General features: G+C 42.1%; 1 protein-coding gene across 1 annotated transcript; it reads left to right on the top strand.

Moving 5' to 3' along the window:
• Positions 1-13,663: 13,663 nt before the first annotated feature.
• On the top strand, positions 13,664-22,655 carry LOC124263222 (metal cation symporter ZIP14-like). The gene is made up of 7 exons (XM_046697812.1): positions 13,664-13,948; positions 17,719-17,902; positions 19,165-19,334; positions 19,579-19,707; positions 19,893-20,292; positions 20,945-21,132; positions 21,701-22,655. Exons 1-7 carry the CDS (start codon positions 13,667-13,669, stop codon positions 21,845-21,847), a joined length of 1,500 nt encoding a protein of 499 aa, XP_046553768.1. The 5' UTR covers positions 13,664-13,666; the 3' UTR covers positions 21,848-22,655.
• The last annotated feature ends 799 nt before the right edge of the window (positions 22,656-23,454 follow it).

Consider the following 23,454-nt stretch of genomic DNA (forward strand, 5'->3'; position numbering starts at 1 on the left):
AGGTGTATGAGAAGCACAAGCAAAAGTGCCGACAAAGTTATTTATGCATTATCCTGTGCTGTGATGTCTCCATCCTCTCTCGCACACCTGGCTGTTCCTCTCTTTGCACTCCTCCCTCGTAACAAATAGTGAACTTTGTCAATATTTTAATGATAGTTTGTTAAACATTTTTTTTATATTTAGGACATATATTCTGCAAAAAACATTCCCAGAGTTGGTCTGATGTGTTGATTATGATCACCGTTTCATTGAGTATTATATGTTTATTATATGTTTAATAGTTTTCGAGTTTTTAAGCCAATTCCTTATTTGGTTACTTTTGAAAGATGACATCGTAATTGGTGTACTAACTAATTCCTCCACACAATGTTAATCAAGTCTGAATTGAAAAGCTATTTTGTGGTTAAATGAAATCATAAATTGAGCAGGGTCATGACTGCCAGGTCTAATGAAGATAATGAATCCAGATCAGTCTAGTTCCAGTATAGATCCTTCAAGAGCTAGCGGAGGGGGTTACTACTTGGATTGAAGTAAACAGGTTTCCTGTGTTGGAACTTCAATGAAGACATGTTGACCAATGAAGCTGGTTTACAACTATGAATACTCTTTAATAGTATCTGTATGAACAGTTTTCATTCACAAAACACTGTCCTCTAACTGGGTGCTAGATGAATGTGTTTTTCTTATTTGTGCCAAAACGCCCCTAAATAATTGGCATGATGTCATCATAAATAATATTGCCAAAACACTTATTGTTATTCATAAAATCAGAAAATATTTTAGCATTTAAAGAAGAACATGTACTTAAATATACCAGATCTGTGCCAGGAACAGTTTATTCATATTATTACAACCTATAAATACCACAGACTGTTTCTTGAGTTCGCAGGTAATAACTGTTACTAAACCATTTTTATTGCTTTGTAATTGTTAGTTTCAGTACACTGAAAGTGTGTGTATTGAAAATAAGATTTCATTAATAAAATGAAGTAGATGCAATAGCATCTGTTCATGATGAAAATAGGTTCAAAGGTTATTGTCTCATATAAGTGACTTCTAAACTCTCCTTCATTGAGCTGAAGGGCTAAAAAAACAGAGAAAAAGGCCCACATTTCACTTTATATTGAGGGAGTCTGTGAACAGTAATGTAGATTGAAATGTGATTACCTGAACTGGACATTTTAAACAGATAAGAAGTTGTATGTGATGATTTATCACAACTGTGGCTGGCCAAAGTAAAGTGAAAGAATATCCTCGATTCATTCTGATGTCATCTAGAACTGTTGGCAATCAGCCTCATCCTTGTCCCATCCTGAGGCCAATAGGAACCACCAGCATGACTGTGGTCCAGTCCTGAGGCCAGTATGTCATCCAGAACTGTGGACCACCAGGATGAGTCTGGTCCAATCCTGAGGTCAATAGGTCATCCCGAACTGTGCACCACCAGCATAAGCCTGGTCCAATCCTGAGGTCAATAGGTCATCCCGAACTGTGCACCACCAGCATAAGCCTGGTCCAATCCTGAGGTCAATAGGTCATCCCGAACTGTGCACCACCAGCATAAGCCTGGTCCAATTCTGAGGTCAGTAAGTCATCCAGAACTGTGGACCACCAACATCAGCCTGGTCCAATCCTGAGGCCAGTATGTCATCCAGAACTGTGGACCATCAGGATGAGTCTGGTCCAATCCTGAGGTCAATAGGTCATCCAGAACTGTGGACCACCAGCATAAGCCTGGTCCAATTCTGAGGTCAGTAAGTCATCCAGAACTGTGGACCACCAACATCAGCCTGGTCCAATCCTGAGGTCAGTAAGTCATCCAGAACTGTGGATCACCAGCATCAGCCTGGTCCAATACTGAGGTCAGTAAGTCATCCAGAAATGTGGACCACCAGCATAAGCCTGGTCCAATACTGAGGTCAGTAAGTCATCCAGAAATGTGGACCACCAGCATAAGCCTGGTCCAATCCTGAGGTCAATAAGTCATCCAGAACTGTGGACCACCAGCATAAGCCTGGTCCAATCCTGAGGTCAATAGGTCATCCCGAACTGTGCACCACCAGCATAAGCCTGGTCCAATTCTGAGGTCAGTAAGTCATCCAGAACTGTGGACCACCAACATCAGCCTGGTCCAATCCTGAGGCCAGTATGTCATCCAGAACTGTGGACCATCAGGATGAGTCTGGTCCAATCCTGAGGCCAGTATGTCATCCAGAACTGTGGATCACCAGGATGAGCCTGTTCCAATCCTGAGGTCAGTAAGTCATCCAGAAATGTGGACCACAAGCATAAGCCTGGTCCAATACTGAGGTCAGTAAGTCATCCAGAAATGTGGACCACAAGCATAAGCCTGGTCCAATACTGAGGTCAGTAAGTCATCCACAAATGTGGACCCCCAGCATGAGCCTGGTCCAATACTGAGGTCAGTAAGTCATCCACAAATGTGGTCCACCAGCATCAGCCTGGTCCAATCCTGAGGCCAAAACGTCATCCAGAAATGTGGACCACCAGCATCAGCCTGGTCCAATCCTGAGGTCAATAAGTCATCCAGAGCTGTGGACCACCAGCATAAGCCTGGTCCAATACTGAGGTCAGTAAGTTATCCAGAAATGTGGACCACCAGGATGAGCCTGGTCCAATCCTGAGGTCAGTAAGTCATCCAGAAATGTGGACCACAAGCATAAGCCTGGTCCAATACTGAGGTCAGTAAGTCATCCAGAAATGTGGACCACCAGCATAAGCCTGGTCCAATACTGAGGTCAGTAATGTTATCCAGCAAGCCTGGTACTGAGGTCAGTAAGTCATCCAGGCTGGTCCAAGCATCTGCCTGGTCAAGCCAAAAGTCATCCAGAAATGTGGACCACCAGCATCAGCCTGGTCCAATCCTGAGGTCAATAAGTCATCCAGAGCTGTGGACCACCAGCATAAGCCTGGTCCAATACTGAGGTCAGTAAGTTATCCAGAACTGGTTGAGGCTGGTCCAATCCTGAGGTCAGGAAGTCACCCAGAAATGTGGACCACCAGCATCAGCCTGGTCCAATCTTGAAGTCAGTAAATCACCCAGAACTGTTGACCACCAGGAGGAGCCTGGTCCAATACTGAGGTCAGTAAGTCATCCACAAACTGGTTGAGGCTGGTCCAATCCTGAGGTCCTGAGGAAGTCATCCAGAAATGTGGACCACCAGCATCAGCCTGGTCCAATCCTGAGGTCAATAAGTCATCCAGAGCTGTGGACCACCAGCATAAGCCTGGTCCAATACTGAGGTCAGTAAGTTATCCAGAACTGGTTGAGGCTGGTCCAATCCTGAGGTCAGGAAGTCACCCAGAAATGTGGACCACCAGCATCAGCCTGGTCCAATCTTGAAGTCAGTAAATCACCCAGAACTGTGAGCCTGGTCTGAGGTCAGTAAGTCATCCAGAACTGTGGACCACCAGCATAAGCCTAGTCCCTGAGGCAGTAAGTCATCCAGAACTGTTGACCACCAATAACTGGTCCAATACTGAGGTCAGTAAGTCATCCAGAACTGTTGACCACCAGCATGAGCCTGGTCCAATACTGAGGTCAGTAAGTCATCCAGAAATGTGGACCACCAGCATAAGCCTGGTCCAATACTGAGGTCAGTAAGTCATCCAGAACTGTTGACCACCAGCATAAGCCTGGTCCAATACTGAGGTCAGTAAGTCATCCAGAACTGTGGACCACCAGCATAAGCCTGGTCCAATACTGAGGTCAGTAAGTCATCCAGAACTGTGGACCACCAGCATAAGCCTGGTCCAATACTGAGGTCAGTAAGTCATCCAGAACTGTGGACCACCAGCATAAGCCTGGTCCAATACTGAGGTCAGTAAGTCATCCAGAACTGGACCACCAGCATAAGCCTGGTCCAATACTGAGGTCAGTAAGTCATCCAGAAATGTGGACCACCAGCATAAGCCTGGTCCAATACTGAGGTCAGTAAGTCATCCAGAACTGTGGACCACCAGCATAAGCCTAGTCCTATACTGAGGTCAGTAAGTCATCCAGAACTGTGGACCACCAGCATAAGCCTAGTCCTATACTGAGGTCAGTAAGTCATCCAGAACTGTGGACCACCAGCATAAGCCTGGTCCAATACTGAGGTCAGTAAGTCATCCAGAACTGTGGACCACCAGCATAAGCCTAGTCCTATACTGAGGTCAGTAAGTCATCCAGAACTGTGGACCACCAGCATAAGCCTGGTCCAATACTGAAACTAAGCCCCGGGATTAAATACGTAAAATACTGTTCTAGTGATGAAATATTTTAACCATTTTTAAGCCTAGGGCTTAAATTCGAAAAAGCACAATATTTTGATAAAAAGGAAAAGAATCAGGATTTTTTAAAACTCTTTAATCAGGAAACTGGTCTATAAATTCAAATTTAAAGTTATGAAAATATTTACTCAAGTGTGTTTATGTGAGCGTGAATGATACAGTTGACAGTCTTTAATGCAAAACACAAACTTTAAACTATTATGAGAGGATTGACTGACATCTAAGACAATGACTAGTCTCTACAGTGAGTATTTAGAGCCACACTGTTTTCAGAGTTCAAAGCTGTGAAAATGTTCACTCAAGTATTTTAACTGTGAACCAAATGATGAAGTTATAACAGTCTATTCAATGCAAAACATGAACTTCAAACTAATAGTTTGAGTTGAGTTTAGTTGGGCTTTACGTCACATCCGCATTATTCCAGCCATATAGTGACGAGATCAAGTCTGAATTTATGAACATTTTAACTCGAAACTAATATGACAGGAGTGATTGACTGATATCTATGGCAGTGACACTATTCAGATTCAAAGTCTCCACCTTAATACGGGAGATCCCAGTATGGACCAACAGCATCAGCCTGGTCCAATCCTGAGGTCAATAACTCAACTGAAACTGTGGGACATCAACTGATCAACTGGAGATTCATGGGGTGGTGGGCTGCAACAGCTGGAACAGAAGTCAGATGAGTCTCAGGTTGTGTGAATGGCTATATTGATCCCTGCATCCTTCATGCTACACCTGGGCCCACTTGTGCAGAACAATCTTAGTTACAATCAATCTTAGGCTACTACAATCAACTTTACAATCACCATACAAGTGCCCTAATCCACAAAACCGATCTTAGCCCGATTGTAAGACGGCATGGATTTAAGATCACGATCTCTGCTAAGATCGAACTCTTCAACAGTGGAGGTACGAATTTTTAAAACTCGACTCATGTCAACACTTGTCTGCAAGAGCATGCGGCGCAAACTGAAAATATAACCGGTCGCAGCACTCCACAAATACTTCCCCACATTGCACCTTGCACAGTGTTCATGAAATACCCCACAAATATTTGAAGGAAACGGTTACTGGGAAGATAGGACATTTTTCTGCACTCAAGCTGCCATGATTTAGGAACTGAGAATTTGATATTGCAAACAAAGAAATACCCACCCAAGTTTTATGAAACCATTGAAATACGAATAAAGACATTCGTAAATTTGAGTCTTGATTTAGCGACATAATGATTATGAAAACTAAAAAAGAAGCAATGTTTCTTTGTGTAACAACCATTGGTAGATGATACATTTACGTGCTGACGTAAATGTATCATCTACCAATGGTTGTCACGGCCATTGAGAATCGCTTGTAGACACCTTTCATTATTATCCTTTCCTTGATTATGGAAAAGGTATGTTTTAACAAAATAAAAAAACAATCTTCAAACGTATTTAACGAACTTGAACGCAATTTTGTCATATACTACAACGATCTTAGGTTGGTAAAGCTGCATGATTTCTTCAAGATCATGTCTTAACTACATGAAATCACAAAAAGGTACAGTTTCCTTAATTATAGATATGGCACTATTCACAAATCATATGATTTGGTTCGAAATGGTATGGAGCCAGAGAGAGGATCAGGCAATATGGCCTGTTTGTGATGCGACAAACACGTGTATTTGTCACCTGGGGACGTTGTACAATCAATTTCTACTGTACCTACGTGCTTGAATAACTGCCGAATATAACAATTTACTTTCAAACTGAGAGAAATGCTCAAAAATAACGTGAATGTCGGAAATGCCTAAACGTATGGTCACCATGACAAATCCAGCACTCTGATTGTAACACAGTTCTCAAAAATTGCTGTGGTTGGATGAACCACTACTCGAGACCACATCAGTACCTGGTTGAGCCACATACTGTCAGTCTCCTCATGCTGTCAAAAAGCGTCGATTTCTCATAATCATCTGTCACTCCTTGACTGAGTCAATGACTGCAGATTTTGAACTAGCGTCACAAAGAGGTTCGCTGGGGTTTATTGCGGGGTTGGTTGTGGGCTTTGGTAATGTTTCAATGGCGTCTAGTGTATGAGAACACAGGATTCTAGTTCGTCCAGTGGCAATGGTTCAGGGATTTAGAATAAGTCGATTTAATCATTATATAGTTGATGACTTCATGTTGTTTCATGTAGCTTTTAAGAAGTTCCGCAGAAGAAATAGTTCCCTCTTTAAAATGCTGTATCTCAGTTGTTCTTGGGTCTACGGTCAAAACGATTAGTGTTCTGGAATCACCAAGACATCATCTATCATACTGGCACTTTTCGTGCAGAATTTGCACATTTTGGGAGCAAACTACTCAGAAAACTGCTGAAAACAAAAGTAACTGCCAAACGGTACGTTTTAGCGACTTGACCCGTCCAGGCAAAATTGTTGGGAATTCGATTGTGCATCTGTACAAGAGATTTGGAAGTGTTGGATTCGAACCCCCTGAACTCCCCATTGGCTCCGCCAACGCAAAAGAAACCTTCTATATGGTCTTAAGTCATTTTCAAAGGGGGGAGATCTTGATCCGCCAATGGATGTCAAATTCGGCACATCGTATTATCAATCTCAACTCCCCGAGGATCATACAACTCTTTCAGCCACTTGGCGCACCGAGTTAATGTGGCTTTCCCATCCTTACGAGGTACCCATTCACAGCTGATCTGTTATATTACCTAGTCTAATCTAGACTATGTACACATCACAGGTTTGGTGAGTTAAAGGACAACTTTGTCCCCATCATCCATTGATGAAGAGGTATATAGTTATAAAAAGTGTGCCGTTCGTCCATCCATCTGTCTGTCCGTCCTGAGACATATTTGTTCAACCAATAACTTAAATCGTTTGGATAGTTGGGGACCACCTCCTTTGTCTGAGGGAGAGGAGCAGGGCAAAGTCTAAAAATGATAGTTTTATGTTTTCAAGATTTACAATTTTTGTGACCTTAAAATTTACCGTAATGAAAGTGGACGTACACTTGTGTAGTCTGTGTGAGCAGAGACAAGGGCTATGCAATGGTAGTGAGCGTCCTCTGGTGAAGTCTGTGTGTACAGGGAACAACGGTTATACAATGGTAGTGGGTGCACACTGGTGAAGTCTGTATGTACAGGGCCCAGGGTTATACGGTGGTAGTGGGTGTACTCTGGTGATGTGCAGGGCCTAGGGTTATACAATGGTAGTGGGTGTGCTCTGGTGAAGTCTTTGTGTACAAGGAACAACGGTTATAGTATAGTAGTGGGCGTACTCTGGTGAAGTCTGTGTGTACAGGGAACAAGGGTTATACTATAGTAGTGGGCGTACTCTGGTGAAGTCTATGTGTGCAGGGAACAAAGGTTATACTATGGTAGTGGGTGTACACTGGTGAAGTCTGTGTGTACAGGGAACAAAGGTTATACTATAGTAGTGGGCGTACTCTGGTGAAGTCTGTGTGTACAGGGAACAAGGGTTATACTATAGTAGTGGGCATACTCTGGTGATGTCTGTATGTACAGGGAACGTTTGTTGTACTGTAGTAGTGGGTGTACTCTGGTGAAGTCTGTGTGTACAGGGAACAAGGGTTATGCTTTAGTAGTGGGCGTACTCTGGTGAAGTTATACTATAGTAGTTGGTGTGTACAGGGAACTAGGGTTATACTTTAGTAGTGGGCGTACTCTGGTGAAGTCTGTGTGTACAGGGAACAAGAGTTATAGTGTAGTAGTGGGCGTACTCTGGTGAAGTCTGTATGTGCAGGGAACAAGGGTTGCACTATAGTAGTGGGCGTACTCTGGTGAAGTTTGTGTGTGTAGGGAACTAGGGTTATAGTAAAGTAGTGGGCGTACTCTGGTGAAGTCTGTATGTGCAGGGAAGAAGGGTTATACTATGGTAGTGGGCGTACTCTGGTGAAGTCTGTGTAGACAGGGAACAAGCGTTTTTCAATGGTAGTGGGTGTACACTGGTGAAGTCTGTGTGTACAGGGAACAAGAGTTATTCAATGGTAGTGGGTGTACACTGGTGAAGTCTGTGTGTACAGGGAACAAGGGTAATACAATGGTAGTGGGTGTACACTGATGAAGTCTGTGTGTGCAGGGACCAGTGTTTTGTAGCATGTGTATATTGGTGTAGGCTAATAGTTAGTGTTAGTTGGTGCGGAGATGCAGGACTATTCTGTCGGATGCAGGAAGGGAAGACTGTGTGACATATCTGAGGATATGAAACAACTGACATAATGGCAGAGTCGATAGGTCATACTGACGCAATGACACCGTGTCATGACCCGCCATACTGAACTCCACATGTGAGTGTGTGAGTGACTCTCTCAAGTTCAGGCTGCTTATAGGTGCCTTTGTACTCATAAGGCGACACTGGTGTCGGGCAGAGTTCCACTTCTGTCTCACAATGAATTATCCACTATTGTCGTTAGGCTAATTGCATAACGCATCTGTTATTCTGATAGCGACTTATGTCTGACACACGAGCCGTCAGTCCTGGTAAGCCATTAAGTGTAACTGAACATGGCCGGAGAGGTCAGGCACGGCGATGGGAAAACAGTTGATATTAGGCATAATCAGAAACAAGTCATTTCATAAAAAGTAACAGTTCCAAATATGAACTTCCTAATAAAGACACCACCCACACAGCAGCAGCAGCAGCAGCAGCAACAACAACAACAACAACAACAACAACAACAACAACAACAACAACAGCAACAACAACAACAATATGTCTCACAGACTAAACAATCTCACACTAAACTATCACTTATAGTATGACCAGAAATTATTGAGAATTTTAGGAGTATGTTTAATTAGATTTCTAGTATAAACAACCTTGACCAGCTATCAAGTGCTTGGTTTCATTCAAGAGAGACAACTCCGTTAATCCTTTTTCATTAGTTTGTGAAGAGTTATCCCCTTTTGTTTACTTGCTAGCAGACGACATTTTCAGTGATCCTCAGTATGGATGATTTAGAGAAGAGGAAGTTGATTTTAGAGTATTATAACAAGGACATCAGATCAGCTAAAGTAATTTCAAGTAGAACAGGCATCCCTTTGTCCACTGTTTATCGTGTTTTGAAAAATATTGCAAATGGATATGGCATTGAGCACCAGGGAGGCGCAGGTAGGCCCAGAAAATTGACTGTCGGTGACAGGAGGCGGCTTGGTAACGTGTTTCTAAAAAAAACCGAAGGAGTTTAGAAAACTTAAGGCTGGATATGATTGATAGAGGAACTGTTGCTGTCTGTAAGGGGACAATTAGAACTGAGCTGCATGCAATGAGTTGGAAGATAAGTCGAGGAATTCCATCACCGATCATGAAACCTGAACAAAAGGAGTGAAGGTTGAACTGGTGCTTACAGCATAGACATTTTAACTGGGACAATGTGAGGTTCACAGATGAAAGTTCTGTGTGGCTGTTTCCTAATACACTGAAATTTTGGACCAAACAAACTGAAAACATGACAAATATTGCTGAAATGAAAGGAGAGGTGGTCCGATATTGGCACAGCATGGACCACGACTTTCTAACTTCTTTGATCAGAAGTATGCCCCGCCGCATTGAAGCCTGCATTGCTGCCCATGGTGACTTGACAAAATACTAACTGTTCACCTGTCTTTGAATCTGGAGTTATGTTCTGCTAATATTCACATTTAGTATGTGAGTAATGAGTTAAAAAAATATAAAAAATTACAATCTTAAATTCTCAATAATTTCTGGTTGTACTGTACACGCACTAAACGATCTCTTTCGCGCGCACGCATACGCACGCACGCACGCACACACACACACACACACTCAAAACACACACTCAAAACACACACACCTCTCTCTATTTTGGTAAATCTCAGTAATTCGTAAGTGGGCGTGGCCTATTTCTTTTACGGTTTATAGAAAAGTTTTCGAAAGAAGTTAACAGATGTGACTAACAAGACAGATCCCACAGGACCATTATCAAAAGTCATGATTAATTTCATTGTAACCATTTGCATTGTATTCTTCTGAAAATGCGACTTGTTTAGAAGCATCTGGTGATCGCTACACTCTTAACATTTCCTACTAAACTCTACTCATGCACGTTCTAAACTCTCATTCTTGTTGATATATTAATTCTCTGCCAGTATATCATATTGCATGCGCATAAATAACGTCACTTGTTAGCCTGATCAGCCCCACGTTACAAGCCAATTAACATCTGTCGACAATGTAACATCGAGAAATATACAGCGGTCACGAGGGCGTCTACAGTTGAGACCTGCTGCATGGAGGCAGCTTCCCGCGACCTAGGGAGGATCAACTTGTTATATGTGTATGTTTATGAAGTCGGATAATCATACCATTAGTTATAGGTCGTAATCCAAGTCCAGATGATTTAACACCATACGGACCCACACCAACTGAATTAAAAGGAAAATCTTTCTTCAAAATCATATTTTCAAAACAAAATAATACATTTATAGTCACGAACTAAAATGGAGAATTATGTTTAACAAGATGTCAGTGAATGTTTACTTTCAAATTTAAAAGCATAGAATATGGAAATATACTCATGGAAACGAATGAAGGAACACATGAAAGTACAAGTTTTACTTTATTTATTTCCAGACTTTCACTCACAGTGCAATACACACCTTGTGAAGAAACCTGGAAAAGAATATAGGAAAACTCGTACTTTCATGTGTTCCCTTATACGTTTCCATGAGTATAGGTGTGTAATTTACTGTTCAGGCTGTTCCGTTCGCTGTGGACAGGACGCGGACGCTCAGTCGACTAAGACGCCACATGATTTTCACAGGCATTATCCGATACTCCTTGTTCGAATCCGATATGATAATCTAACTGTAATTCTTTGTTTCATGGCAGGATACCTGTGTCATGGTTTTCAACCAAGTAGATATCTTGCTTCGCCTTGGCTTTCCTCCGACAATGATCGCTCTTGTCGTACTGTAGCCGAAATACTTGTCAGCTCACCCCAAACCAAATCGTTGTGTGTGGGGTATACTACATGCTAGGTGGTCATTGCAAACATAAGATATTCATTGTTTTAGGATATAGACAAGGGAGCCATGTGGTAACATGTGTTTTTTTGAATAGTTTGAATAATGACTTTCCCCATCGGCCTCCTGTGGATCTATAGAATACCAGTTTTCGGAAACAACTGAATACTTCTGGCAGTGGACGAACGAAGCAAGCGGAAACGGGCCATATTCCTGTACTGTTCACAAATTTCAGAATACTGATATTTCACAGGAGCAAGTTTAGTACTTTAAGTTTTATTTGTCCTTTAATATATTTTAAACCATCATTTGATAGAACTCTGGAGATATCAATAAACTAGGTCACGGTTTTGAATACAATATTTCACTGTCGTATGTAAAATACAGATGTGGTCGCGATCCACGTCATAAATTTAATGTGTTTTACACAATAATACATCTACACACACATATAGTTTAGTCCAAATGCATGTTATAGCAAACTAAACTTAGCGGTTCCTTGTGAGGTCCGGTTCGTGATAACTGTGGGTACTGCACATGTATTTGGTAACGAAAGTAGTTCCGACGAGCACGTGTTTTGGTATTACCACTGTGTATTAACTGCTAAAATGTCAGTGGCATTTTCAACAGGCGAGTAATAAAACAAATGTAAACACAAACTGACGCTTCAAGACAACCTAATTTACAATCGTCACTCTCGAAACATCACCTCCCATACTTGAAACTGTGTATCAATGTTTTGGTTTTGTGTGTAGTCATATCCATGATTGTCCTACAAGACGACCAAGTGGGTGACTTTGTAACCTAACTGAATGGGATTATGCTCCTTGTATTGATCACCGCTGTGTCTATAGTTTATCGTCATTGATGGAACACTGGTGACTATGGCGTGACAAGGAGTCAGTGTTGCGGAGACTACTACAGCCTTCACCTCACGTCTCTACATAGGCCTGTCCAGTTCTTACAGTAAAACATTGATATTTTTGTTAAAATCAAATGATTAAGCCCAGCTAGACTCATCTACTTTAAATAATTTGTTCTCCCCACTTTTAGCTGGCAAAACGTCTATATTTCATTAAAATAAGACACCGACGGAGGAAGTGTTTCATTAACTTTTCTGAAGTAACATGGTCCCAGACTTCAGTTTTTTTGTCACTTGAATCGTTATACGAAGATCTAACATCAAAATGATAATGCGCTTTGGATGCTTACATTTATTGTTATTTCAACCGGGTAAATCAGTGGAAGGGAAATGGTCAGTTGACCGTTATTGACCGAGATTAGATCATCGCTATACCCAAAGTTTAATTTAACTTGCCCAAATTCCCCAGTAATGACTTTGCCAATCTAGTCCGGACAGAAATTTGTTATTCGTTTGTATAGAGCAACAAGTCCACTGGGCCTAATGCCTTCTTCTCGACTGAATGTCTTAGCTACACCTGTTACATTGATGTTATAGATAAGAAAGTCAAGCATTTCACATATTGTTTTCTCAAACTTCAGATGACATTTGCTGTCATTTCTGACAAACTGCTTGAACCTCTGAATATAGTAACTATGTCAATGATCAAGCAAAGTTTTCCCTTAAGTTGTTAACTGGAAAATAGTGTTAAAAAGATTAGACATTTTGACAGAATTGAATTCAGTTCTTTTCTGAGATTGCACAAAGAAGTAAATCCTTTGAGTTTTGAAGAATCCACCATGAAATAATTCCATTCCCCCTAAATAGTTTATGTGTATGTAGAAAAGAAAAAACCTCATCTACCATTGAGCACGTGGTGATGTGCGCCCAGTGTGTGATGCAGCCCGGGGCGGCTTTGTATTACATGTACACATATGTACAGAAATATATAATGGACAGACTAGAACCCACGTCTGTCTGCTCAATATGCATTTGTATCAGCATGAAATAGGTGCCTGTTCTATACTGAAAGACGAAGGGTTCTATTGCACAATAGATAAATAACAACTCTGAGCAGTTTCAGTAGAAAGCTTGTGCATCAGTGCGGACACTGACTTGGAAGAGTGATTTCCTTGTGACCAGAGCCTACATGAGTGTGTCAGTGTGTGGAAGGGGTTTTGGTATGGCGTTGTCAGAGTAAGTCATGTTACAAGTGGGGAATAAATCATCCCCGTGACCACTTGGTATCTGAGAGCTGGGAGATACCATGTAGCAGGCAGGTGATTGGACAGCCCATGCGCTGGCTTGAAATCTGTACTGCAGTCGCAAACGTCATGTCTCATAATAAAGAAGTTGCTGGTATTAAAGTAGCTGTCACACCGGGCCAGACGTGGTTAGCGCCTTGTCATCGCAGTGAGCAGTCGCACATCCAGCACCCTGTGCCACCTTCCTCCAGCCAAAAGTAGGATGTCGCTGTTGCTGCTCTTCCTTGTTCTCCCTACGGCATCGTCGACGGCGGTCGTTGAGGGTTTTTCACCCCTGATGAACGCAGACACGCTCATCTCGAAATACTCGTCCAGCAGCTCCTTAACTCAGGACGAGTTCCACGCTCTATTCAGTAGTCTTAAGTTGCATGTAAAGCAGAATTTTGGACAGGATGGGATCTTGGGATCGGAGACTGATGCTGTAAATGATGATGCTTGGTGCCAAACAGTTCTGAACAACACTGCGAATACCACCTGCGGCCAGGTAAGTCAAGCACCGTCTACATCTGTATTCACTGGCAATAGTGGGAACGCGTGATATTTAAATACTATAGATTAATAATGTTCACTACGTGGTTTCCCGAAGCATTCAAAACCTAACATACGAAGTAATCAGACGTCTTTGTTTATGAAACAGTATGTGTGTTTTCTGCATGAAAGAAATGAAAATTCGTGAACGTGACAATGCGGCATGTAAGGTATCGCAATTCGTTGTGCAGATCTGCGACCCTTGGACTAGCCAGTATCCCGTGTATTTGATTCCGACCCTGACTGGCTCCTATGGTTGATTCCTATGTACTCGTTGCATCAAATTGGTAAACGTGTAAGGACAGCATCACTTCGGATTTTTTCACACACTAAACTGATGTAACTGAAATATTGTTAGAAGCGATGTTAAAGTTACTAATCTACTTGTATACATTTATTGTTTGGATCAGATATCTTACTTTGGAATGGCCTCAATGGTTCATATGCCGCAAATGCTATAAGTTATCTGAAATAAATAACTCTCGCATTAATTTGCTTGTGTTTCGTATTCCAGACACACAAGTTCACATAACCTATAACTGTTGTATACTTGCAAACGTCAACATAGTAATGTAAAACATATTAAAATTGTAACGTAGTAATATTTCTAACTGGGGGCAAGATGGACTATATTTCTAAAGCTCTTTGCCCGAAAAAGCACTATGAACAATACAGATTATATTTGTATTGTATTTTCTCCGAATACCATGCAGTAGTCTGTAGACATGATTGGTATGAGGGTATATATGTCTGTGTAACAACATGGCAAACAAAAGTATTATCCTATAGATGCGTGCTTGTGTAACAGAGTACTCATGATACATCAATTCCATCCTCGCGTTTACCATGACCTTTGGGTACTCACGGTGTCATGAGCTAGAGACGCGTCCTATGAGTGACATTTGTAATGTTGCATTGTTGGTATGACCTCCAGGATGACCTAACTTGCAGGTTCACTCATGATTAGGCTTTTGAATATTCAGGACAATAGATATGCACACATGCTCTCAGATGTCATACCTGACACAATTCCTGTATAGCCTTGTAACCCTCTCTCATACCCTATTTCTAAACATGGAGACAACGTTCAGATGATTTCTCACCCGTATTTGTCTTTCCCTTTTTTAATTTTATTTATATTTTATTTTATTATGCATAAACGTCTTAACTCGTCTTAACTGGAATGATTCTCTGAAGCCAGACAAGTGTTTTGTCTTACTCTTGTGGCTACATTGGTTGAACTACGTGTATGTTTCACCGACAGCTCTTCCTCCTTTACAAAATGTAACAGACCTTCCATTAATATTTAAAATGGTAAAAGCACGGTTTCTGTTATGCGGAAATAGGCTTGATCTTGTTGTGGTCACCCAAAGTTTTCAAGATATATTTCAACTTCTTGTGTCTTAGATTCAAACACACATTAAAATTGTATCTCTTCGATTCCAGTACATATTAAATTGCATCTCTTAGATTCTAATACATATTAAAATGTAACCAATATATTCTACTGAACATTACAATGAATCACGAAGACCCCAACACACATTTCAAAGTATCTCTCATATACTAAATATTTCACACTTTAAAATATTACCTTGAAGGTTCAGGTTAGAACTGGGGCGGTGGGTAGCCCAGTGGTTAAAGCGTTCGCTCGTCACGCCGAAGACCCAGGTTCGATTCCCCAAGTGGGTACAATGTGTGAAGCCCATTTCTGGTGTCCTCCGCCTTGATATTGCTGAAACATTGCTAAAAGCGGCGTAAAGCCTCACTCACTCACTCAGGTTAGAACTGGTCTCAGGCAACCCATGCATTTAGTAAGAGGCGACTAACGGGACCGGGTTGTCAGACTTGGTGATGTGATAGATGCATGCCATCTTGCCCCAGTTGCATAGATTGATTTTCAGGATGCCAATCTCTACATTGTCTGGTCCAGGGTCGGGGCGGTGGGGTTACCCATCGGTTAAAGCATTCGCTCGTCACGCCGAAGACCCGGGTTCGATTCCCCACATGGGCACAATGTGTGAAGCCCACCTGTGGTGTCCCCCGCCGTGATATTGCTGGAATATTGCTAAAAACGGCGTAAAACCATGCTCACTCACTCACTGGTCCAGGGTCGCGTATTACTGACCAACGTCCTATAGCTGGATAACTGCTGATGGTGGCGTTGAACAATACGTGGCCACGTTACAATACTTCTCTTATATTACCCCACATAATAAAATGTATCTGTTAGGTTCCAATACACATCCAAATTTTGATTATTTTTTCTCGTGGTAGACAAGTAGTTTGTTGCAAGCATGAGTTTGAGTTCCTGGTTCCTTGCTTATAACAAAGTGTAACCTCTTCATGACAAGTACGAAAACGTGAACGTTCAGGGCCCATCTCACCTGCCAAGCCTGAGTTACAGACACGTGCACAACGAGGGCACATGTGACGTCATAGCTACTGTTATTTAATAGATGGGTATTACCGTAACGCAATAAAACACAGATTAATGTCATCCTGAGCAGGAAGAAGACCTCACAGACCCGTCTAGCTTGGCATTATTTCACAATAACCCAGACTTTACCATTTATGTCTAGTGAGAACAATATACACTTCAAATTGTACATTTAGGAGTCGGAACATTTTTTGCATACATTAATTCAGCTATTAAATATGATGTGCCACTTTTCTCTCACTAAACCTTATTCAGTATTCACTTCATTTAGCGTTATAGTTGCTACTGGCTTACTGTATTGATCGCTAACTTACAATGAAATAAAAGTAACGTTTCATGCTTAAACATTAAGTGGAAGTGTATTAGACTAGTACGACATGGTTCTTACATTTTTTGTAAATCATGCATAGTGTGACAACTGACAAACAGAACCGGTATAAAATATTTATATGAGCAGTAGAATGAACACCGATGTTTCACCGGGACATGGTGGGCTAGCCTTTCAATGTTGACAACCAATACAGTTTCCCAGGATCCCTTCTTGATTGTAATAAAAACTTCGAAATTTTAGATATTATTTCGTTTTTCAATTCCTCGATAATTTGTGTTTTTTCTCGTTACTTAGATACAATTTTCGTAATTTCGATTATTTTGTCGTGATTTCAAGTTTCTTTCAATATTTTTAAAATCTCGAATTATAGAATATACTTGATCTAGCGAGACGCTAAAGTTACAGATAATTGGAATAATGAGAATTTCCGATTTGAAATCTTTCAATGCTACAATGATGCACCAGGACGCGAACAAACACGTCATGGAAATGAAACAAGACGTGTTGAACGTATGTTCTACTGTCCATCATTTGTCATCAAGTCATCAAGTCTTTGAATGGCATTTACAGGCTATACGGATATGGTTGAACATTTTTATGTCAAATTCTTTATTGTGGGGAACATCCGATTTAGGACCAATCATATACTCCGAAACATTGTGTCCATAAGTTGACATCCATAAATTCTGAATTCCTGATAAGTGCCATATTTGCATACATTCGTGTCATTTCGATTCCGATATAAGAACACAGAAAAACATTCGACCGGAGTACACCAAGTAATAATGCTAATATAATTTAAGCTAAGAACGACAAATTGAGACAACAAGGATTTTAGATGTTAGATCAATGTAGAATGTACTGAACCCCCATGAAACAAGGTGGGTCTCCTAGAGGCCCTACTCAACTGTGATGTTCATAAAGTAACACTGGAGTCATCTGTTCTGAAATATAGGCGAAGTGCGCCCGCAGTGAAGATGTATTCAACGCATACGCTGTGAATGCCAGCATCAACTCGTCCTCTCTGTTACACGCGCTTCCTGCTATTGTCATTGCCCTAGAAGAGGACCACTGCCGGGCCCAACAGCATGCCGACACAGAAAAAGATGAAGGACCTCGGAAACCTACAGACGCAGAAGGTACTGAATGGGGTTGTTCTTTGACGTGGAGGTTGTAACTCTGTGTCTCAACTTTGATGTTACTTGTGTCCACGTACCGTAACAAGGGATAACATGGTTGTATCTTCTGTGTGTCTCGAATAAGGGGATAACTATCTTGGGGTTGTGCCTACTTCTCTGTCTCATCTCTGCTGCTATTTATGTCCACGTAACATGGGGATACCTACCTTGGGGTTGTACCTACTACTGTGTCTCATCACTGATGTTTTTTGTAACCACGAATAAGGGGACAACTATGTTTGGGGTGTTCTGCCTACTGTGTCTCATCTCTGATGTTAGTTGCCCCCTCATTCGTGGACAACTATCTTGGCGGTGTTCTGCCTACTGTGTCTCACCTCCGATGTTAGTTGTGTCCACGAATAAGGGGACAACTATGTTTGGGGTGTTCTGCCTACTCTGTCTCACCCCTGATGTGAGTTGTGTCCACGAATAAGGGGACAACTATGTTTGGGGTGTTCTGCCTACTGTGTCCCATCTCTGATGTTAGTTGTGTCCACGAATAAGGGGACAACTATGTTTGGGGTGTTCTGCCTACTGTGTCTCACCCCTGATGTGAGTTGTGTCCACGAATAAGGGGACAACTATGTTTGGGGTGTTCTGCCTACTGTGTCTCATCCCTGATGTGAGTTGTGTCCACGAATAAGAGGACAACTATGTTTGGGGTGTTCTGCCTACTGTGTCCCATCTCTGATGTTAGTTGTGTCCACGAATAAGAGGATAACTATGTTTGGGGTGTTCTGCCTACTGTGTCTCACTTCTGATGTGAGTTGTGTCCACGAATAAGGGATAACTATGTTTGGGGTGTTCTGCCTACTGTGTCTCATCTCTGATGTTAGTTGTGTCCACGAATAAGAGGATAACTATGTTTGGGGTGTTCTGCCTACTGTGTCTCATCTCTGATGTTAGTTGTGTCCACGAATAAGAGGATAACTATGTTTGATAAAGAGGATAACTATGTTTGGGGGTGTTCTGCCTACTGTGTCTCATCTCTGATGTGAGTTGTGTCCACGAATAAGGGGATAACTATGTTTGGGGTGTTCTGCCTACTGTGTCTCATCTCTGATGTTAGTTGTGTCCACGAATAAGAGGATAACTATGTTTGGGGTGTTCTGCCTACTGTGTCCCATCTCTGATGTTAGTTGTGTCCACGAATAAGGGGACAACTATGTTTGGGGTGTTGTGCCTACTGTGTCTCATCTCTGATGTCATTTGCTTCCTCACAGCATGGGGTTACGGCCTCGGCGTAGTGCTCACTGTGTGTCTCATCTCCAACCTCGGGGCTTTCCTCACGCCCTTGATGAACTCCTCCTTCTTCCAGAAACTGCTGATGTTTCTTGTGGCCGTTGCGATAGGCACACAGGCTGGAGCCGGCATAGTTGTACTTATACCGGAGGTAGGTCTTCCCGAGGTGCATAAAACGACGAGAAATTTAGAACCACCAAGTACCGAAAATGTGATAAATACCATTCGTCCAGGGTGTAGTGTTCACCCACAGAATGTGAAATTCTAAAGTTATTGTCACTCTAAGATAATGTGGTATACTGTTGTGTGGTATACTGTTGTGTGGTATACTGTTGTGTGGTATACTGTTGTGTGGTATACTGTTGTGTGGTATACTGTTGTGTGGTATGTTACAGTCCATGCACCTGATGTACATCGAGGAGACCAAAGACACGTACCTGTGGAAAGCCTGCTCTGTTCTTGGAGGGATCGTCTTTGTACTACTGCTTGAGCGAATCCTGAAGATAGCATTTCACCAAATAAAGGTAGGAAGACCAACACCAACAGATCATGCATGGTGTATAACATAAAGGTAAAAATTCTTAAAATTTCAAAAAGCGTGAGAGCAAACATTTTAATAATTGACCCTGCCGAATACGTGAACAATATTTAATGTAACATAAATACAAATCCCTGACTTCCTCTGATGGATTCACATTGCATTCATCAGTCAGCTAAAGAGAGGACCGTGGCGGAGATCTCAGTAGAGGTTGGGAGCACTGTCACCATGAGCACGACCTCGTCGGCAAGCGAGGACACTGACTCCAACAACAGCGACCTGCCTGTTGCTGTGACCACTACCGTGATTGGGAACGGGGCAAGCAACGGCAACGCACACACACACACCAGCATTAACGGGACGGACATCAGGAAGACCAGTGATGTTGAAGCAGACGCCGGCGGGAAAGTCAAGCAGCAGATAGCTACCGTGGCTTGGATGGTCCTTCTTGGGGATGCTATACACAAATTAGTGGATGGTTTATCTGTCGGCGCAGCTTTCACAGAAAACATCACGACAGGTCTCACTTTAGCCATCTCCATACTCTGTGAAGAAATACCCCATGAGCTAGGTAGGTTCTTATATGTTCTATATGACATGCTGTTCTTCATCAGAAATTCCCAATATCAGGATGTCTACTGTCACAAATATCAGGGAGTGGGTCTCAGTTGTCCGAGGCGGCGGCCCAGAGAGAGTCCAAAGCATGTAATCTTTAATCATTGGTTTGATCCCCGGTTTACATTGATCATGTTGCTGGGTTTGTCAGAACCACCCTGTGCTCGCGGGTATACATTTAAGAATTGCATTACTTCTGGCATTTACATTAAGCTGACACATCGTGATAGGACTGAGATAATCTTTAACATGGACTTGAACCTACTTCTCCCACATTTACTGTTGTAGCTGGATGGTGTTGAGCATGTAGACACCGGTGCATCAAAACACATTCATCGACAAGATTGTATAGATTCTTTATTTGCTTGGCAGATATTGTCCAATACGGGACTACAGGTATCCTTGATCGTATGGCTTGCGACCCTAATGTTTTAAGTGGTTTGTTGAGGTTTCCTACCCGATTTCATGCAATGAAAGAGTCTCTCATTATTTCAGATTGAAAGCTATTCATTCCTCCAGTGTTCCAAACCTGTAATTTCAACAAATATCTACCTATGTGCCTAGTCACGTACACTACCGATCTAACATGCACTTTATACTGGCGGCAGGTGATGTTTCCATCCTGCTACACTCGGGGATGACGATGAAGCAAGCTTTAACCTACAACACATTGTCAGCCGCCATGGGCATTCCAGGAGTCATAGTGGGCATCTTTCTAGGCGAGACGACGTCTGCAAACCAGTGGATATTTGCAATAGCAGGAGGCATATTTATTTATGTGCCCCTCGCTGACATGGTACGAGCGTGTGCTATCTATGTATTTATATTCGTAACTACTCGCCTCTTTCCGTGACCTACAAGAACACTCGTACGTGAATAGTACGCCATTATTGCCAAGAACCGTGGCAAACCAATCAAATCGAGTGTAGTAAAATGTGAAATGAGTCAAATAGTTTCTTTGCGATTATCGATTTTCATTATTATTTCCGTGATTAACAATTACCTTGTTACTGATATTTGTTAACACTTAAGAAACCTACTTAAAGTGACTTTCGTGTTGTATTATAATATTTCTTGGAGTAGCCATGTTTGGGCTATCTTTCTTTGGAAATAGTCCTAGACTATTTTCATCTCCGTGCCCGTTTGCGCTTAAACAAGGCCCAGTCGTGAACATGGCCGAGAGGTTACGAGTCGCCATCCGGCTTGCCTGAATGACACGAGTAGTTACGAATGATGTATTTAGTTCACAATAGCCATTTGTAAAATATATCAACGCTTTGTATCATTGAAATTCATTTAGAAATCAGGTATAAGCACTTTGATTGTGTTCCACGAATAGTGACGATATCTTTTCTCCTTCACAGATTCCGGAAATGGGACACGCTGTTGACAAGGCATTGAAAGAGGAGACAGGGGCCATCTTTTTATCGATACTGCAGCTTCTTGGTTTGTGTTTAGGCTTTGGTATAATCATCCTTGTGGCTGCATATGCAGGAGAAATCGAACTGTGATCTTAAGTTGACTACAAACTGTCTTCCAGCGGTTGTCTTGTGGAGTTGGACATTGGTCTGAATACAAACTATATACCATTCTTCTTATTCAGAGACAATGCAGTTACGACCATTCAGTTAAACCCCTCCACCATATTTCACTTACGAAGCAATGCAATAGGAGGTAAACAATGATCCCTCTATGTACAGTATCTGCCTAAGTGTATGTCATTATAAAACAAATACATGTAAAGAACAACATAGGGGAGCATACGTCACAACAAATACCGGGAGGTACGGGAATAGGACACTAATAGTATTGGGTAATTGGGCACAGCCGTACTGACAATACTCCGTATGAATTTACACAAACGACGCTGACGCTGGATTCTATACGTCAAACGAGGAAGTCAGTTGCGTGAATGGCGACCGTAAACCACACGGCCAACGCTTGATAAGGGTCACATGTTAGTTGCATGGGTCTCTCTGATCTGACTATATGTTAGATGAGTCTTTGACAAGGAAGTGTTTGAGTTACAAATACTTCATACAGGGGTCCCCGCCAACGCTCCTCCTTTCGCAGCTGTTTCCTGGATATAGCTGTACATACCCGGATATACCTTGAAGCGCACCCTACAGATAACTGTGCACCCGTAAACAGATGTATGAACTGTGAACTCAGGTCAAATCTGATCTTTCTTCTTCTAAGACAATGCATACCATGGTGCAGATTTACAGGTTGTTTGTCTTTTGCTCTGTGATAATGGATAATAGTATCTTGTATGTATTTTAGGTGTTGTGTGAAAACAATAAACTATATTATATAACACGTTCGTGTCAGTATTCCTTACAGTCAGATACCACGCCCGTCTTGACGTTGTTGATGTTGATGCTGATGCTGATGCTGTTAACGTTGTTCACATACTTCAAGTTGCAATTTCACCACCAGCAAGAAACCAACGTGCCCTGTAACACTGACCCTAGTACCACCAGAACCAATCAACATGCCCTGTAACACTGACCCTAGTACCAGCAGAACCAATCAGCATGCCCTGTAACACTGACCCTAGTACCAGCAGAACCAATCAACGTGCCCTGTAACACTGACCCTAATACCAGCAGAAACAATCAACATGCCCTGTAACACTGACCCTAGTACCACCAGAACCAATCAACATGTCCTGTAACACTGACCCTAATACCAGCAGAACCAATCAGCATGCCCTGTAACACTGACCCTAGTACCAGCAGAACCAATCAACGTGCCCTGTAACACTGACCCTAATACCAGCTGAACCAATCAGCATGCCCTGTAACACTGACCCTAGTACCACCAGAACCAATCAACGTGCCCTGTAACACTGACCCTAATACCAGCAGAACCAATCAACATGCCCTGTAACACTGACCCTAGTACCACCAGAACCAATCAACATGCTCTGTAACATTGACCCTAGTACCAGCAGAAACAATCAACATGCTCTGTAACACTGACCCTAATACCAGCAGAACCAATCAACATGGCCTGTAACACTGACCCTAATACCAGCAGAACCAATCAACATGCCCTGTAACACTGACCCTAATACTAGCTGAACCAATCAACATGCCCTGTAGCACTGACCCTA

The sequence above is a fragment of the Haliotis rubra genome, unplaced genomic scaffold, assembly GCF_003918875.1.
Source record: "Haliotis rubra isolate DU_JTF1 unplaced genomic scaffold, ASM391887v1 Scf872, whole genome shotgun sequence".
NCBI classification, from domain to species: Eukaryota; Metazoa; Mollusca; class Gastropoda; order Lepetellida; family Haliotidae; genus Haliotis; species Haliotis rubra.

Coding starts and splice junctions, on each gene's coding strand:
- LOC124263222 (XM_046697812.1), top strand. CDS start 13,667: ATGTCGCTGTTGCTGCTCTTCCTTGTTCTCCCTACGGCATCGTCGACG. Junction 13,949..17,718: donor CGAATACCACCTGCGGCCAG/GTAAGTCAAGCA, acceptor TCTGAAATATAG/GCGAAGTGCGCCCGCAGTGA. Junction 17,903..19,164: donor GAAACCTACAGACGCAGAAG/GTACTGAATGGG, acceptor GCTTCCTCACAG/CATGGGGTTACGGCCTCGGC.